At 52.7% G+C, this 3228-nt stretch overlaps 1 protein-coding gene across 1 annotated transcript; it reads right to left on the bottom strand.

Annotated features, from left to right (window-relative positions):
- Positions 1-1032: 1032 nt before the first annotated feature.
- Positions 1033-1884, bottom strand: UBXN10 (UBX domain protein 10). The gene has a single exon (XM_044666145.1). It carries the CDS (start codon positions 1882-1884, stop codon positions 1033-1035), a length of 852 nt encoding a protein of 283 aa, XP_044522080.1.
- Between the last annotated feature and the right edge of the window lie 1344 nt (positions 1885-3228).

Raw genomic sequence — 3228 nt, 5'->3', positions numbered from 1 at the left:
CCAGTTTTTAGCACGTGCACAATGGCCTAACACCAAACCCCTTTCTTGGGGAGAGAAGTGAACAGAGCTGTTCCAAGAGGCCTCCTGCTGAAGTGGAAACACTGGTCTGGATGGCCCACGAAGGTCAGGAGGGAGCACGGCCTGGCAAGTTAGAGGCTGAGCCCATCCAATCTCATTCCTCTGAAGGAAGATACTGGGGAAAACCAATGGGGACGAAGAGGAGGCGCTGTGCATCGCTTTGCGGGCCTCGGTTAGCGGAGGGAAACGACCCCACCTCCAGAGGCAGCTGCCAAAAAGGGATGGAGCCTAACCTGGACAGTCTCGACTACAAACCAGCTTGCTTTGGGTCTCAGAAGCCATTTTTAGAAGCGTGTGGAGTACTCAGGGAGCTAGATAGAGGAGAACAAGTACTCTCTGACCATCTGCCACCTAGCATGATAAGCAGGATTCCCCCTAGGTGAGATCCTCCCACTCCCAGTCAGCCAGGCCAACTTCAGGTTCCTGCTCCCCCCAGTGACACCCCAACTCCCTGGGACTGAAAGGTGGTTTTAAGGAATAATAACTCCTATCAGTGTCACCGCTCTTTAAAGCTGGTGATCCACCTAGACCCAAATCCCCTGGAAAGTAAGAATTCCCACAGCCAAATCCAGAAAGGCAAAGGCAGGCTTTGATTGGGTGTGAGTCCACTGCCAAGACAGACCAGTGGCTCCAAGAGGACTGCCCCCGGAGGTAGGGGCAGGGAAGCAAAGGAAAGAACAAGCCCTGGGAGCCACCGTTTCACAAACAGCTTTGTTAACTTGCCTACTCGCCTCTGAGATGGAGGGAAGGCTCTGAAAGAATTGGAAAGATGTCTTTCAACACACTCAATTTATATACATCTTACTACTTCAAAAGGAGGCTCTCTGGAGATAGAAGTGCTAAGAACCACAGGCCATTCCAGGCCCATTTAGTTCCTAGGACTCCCATGGCCTACAAGTCCACAGCACTCAGGGGCATTTCCTGCAGCAAGAGCCCGGCAAACCTTGTGGGGCCTCAGGGCTGGCCCTCTCGTTCTTCCTGTAAGATGCCCAGCACAGACTTATGAGGGATCCTGCATTCTTCCAGGGACTTACTGAGGTCAGAGAAACTCCTCCTAGGAACTTCCATAGTTTCGATGCTACAGTGGTGATAGGTTGTCAAGTTCTTTTGTTCAGCCACTGCAACGACTGTCTGGAGATTGTCGGTTGGCCTGAAATGACGGACAAACCTCTGGCCGGAAGGAGAGCGGACGGCCAGCAGCAGCCTGGGCTCTCCATCTGATGGCTCCTCAAGGTTCCCGACCAGGGACACGCTGCGCTCCTTGGTTCTGCTGCAGGGCTTGCCCTCCAGGGGAGGGGCAGGGACTCGCAAACACCCCTCCCTCGACTTGGCGCTGCAGGCCTCCTCCCGGCAAAGGGCCTTGAGCTCCTGCAAGCTGCTCAGTTTGAGAGTGCTGGCCTGTTTGGCCACCGTATCCACGGCCCCATCCTCCAAGTTCTTTCTGTTAATGGAAGGGAGTACCCGGTACTTGTTGAGAGAGGAGGCGGACCCTACGGGCACCTGCGGGAGCAGCTCTGGGATCTCATCGGGAGCTCCCTGGTTAGGAGCTTTGGGTGCCGAGCTCACGGGTTTCTGGCTGCCCGGCCCATCCCCGGGAGCTGTCGGAGCAGGGGAAGGCGGCTTGCGGTAAGAGGAGGACTCTGAGCTGTGGGAGTAGTTCAGATTGGTTCGAGTGCGTCCCTTGGCAGACTTGGGCCTCGTGACGTGCATGGTGACAGGGCTTGGCTGCCAGATGAAAGCTGCTTCTGGGTCCAGAGCAGGGCTGCATTCAGATAGTGCTATGTTCAGAGGTGCTTCCGTGGCCATTGCTTCTCAAGGCACCTGTGAAGAAGATTGAACAAGAACAAGTCACGGGCCAGGCCTTCTTGGGACCCTGGGCCCCCTGGCAGGGAGAGGCAGTGTCATGTGGGGGAAGAGCCCAAGGCACTTTAAGAGCCAGGTCCAGTCCCCCCAGTTTAGAGATCCATAAAGGGAAAGGGGCCTGTCAAAATCACCCATAGGAAGTAGCTGAGATAAGCTTCAAGTGTATAGACTTTCTGGCTCTGAATCTCATGGTTTTTCCACTTGGTCACAGTAAGAGATGTGAGTCAGATGGCCTAGGTTTCAATCCCCACTCTGCCACCTGGGGTTACCTTGGGCAAATAACTTCCCTTCTTTTGGCCTTAGGCTCCTTCTCTTAAAATGACCTTTCACCTTCCCTTCCAGATCTAGAGTATTCTATGCTTCTGGCCAGTATCATTCATTTTCCAGAGTCCCCCAGGCACAGGTGGTCCTCATGAACATGTCAGGTTGAGGCTGCTGGCGTTCTGGGCTGGAGACTGTCCTTCCTGCCTTAGACCACAGGAAGATCTAGAATGTCCCACGCACAAAGTGGCTCAGGCTCAAGGACACTTCCGGGCACCTCAGTTTTTCAAATGGGGATGTGGTCACTTTAATACCTGTCAGGTTGTTAAAGCAGGACTCCCTTCCTCTGCAATGGCTGAGAACGACTGTGGAAAAAACATTTGAGAGCTCAACTTCTTATTTTCCCTTCAGTAAATCCATAGAATATAAGTAGTGTGGGCCTTTGGAGCCTACAAGTCTGTTCAGCGGTTTGACCCAAGCTCCAGACTGTGTGTCCATCCAGTGCTCACACAGAAACATGAACCTGCCTTTAGGCCCCCCACCCCCAACCCCCCCTCAGGCTCTCCTCTCCCTCGCTCCTTACTCTATGCTGGTCCCCTTGGCCATCCACACTCCCACTCTTCAATTCTTCCTTCCCTCCTTTCTCCCTCTCCACTTTTTCTAGGTGGTTTAAACATCTCTGGGTCACCATTTCCTCAGCATGTCCACACTCTCACCTTATGTCTATAGTGCCTCACTCTGAGAAGCTTAGGAGGCCTTTCTAGGCAGGATGAATTGCCCTCGTTTACCTGAAAGAGATTGTCGTCTAAAGCATGAGTGACTTTAGGAAATTTAAAATTTGGCTCTTGGAAGGCTTGGGTCACCGGCTAGTTACCTATCTCTGTGGACAACCCAGCTGGCCTGTGAATTACCAAGTCAAGTTAATTGTTTCTTTATAACTTTACCTTAGAAACTGGGGTAAGCGGGGGATTGGATGGCATCTTATATTTCATTCCAAGGTCCCTTTCTAATCCGAAACTCCTATGA

Source organism: Gracilinanus agilis, chromosome 3, assembly GCF_016433145.1.
Source record: "Gracilinanus agilis isolate LMUSP501 chromosome 3, AgileGrace, whole genome shotgun sequence".
NCBI lineage: Eukaryota > Metazoa > Chordata > Mammalia > Didelphimorphia > Didelphidae > Gracilinanus > Gracilinanus agilis.
Note: the sequence above shows the minus strand (reverse complement) of the source record. Positions and strands in the feature narration are given on the sequence as shown.

Excerpts from the sequence above, each read along its gene's own strand:
- UBXN10 (XM_044666145.1), bottom strand. The coding sequence starts at position 1,884 with ATGGCCACGGAAGCACCTCTGAACATAGCACTATCTGAATGCAGCCCT.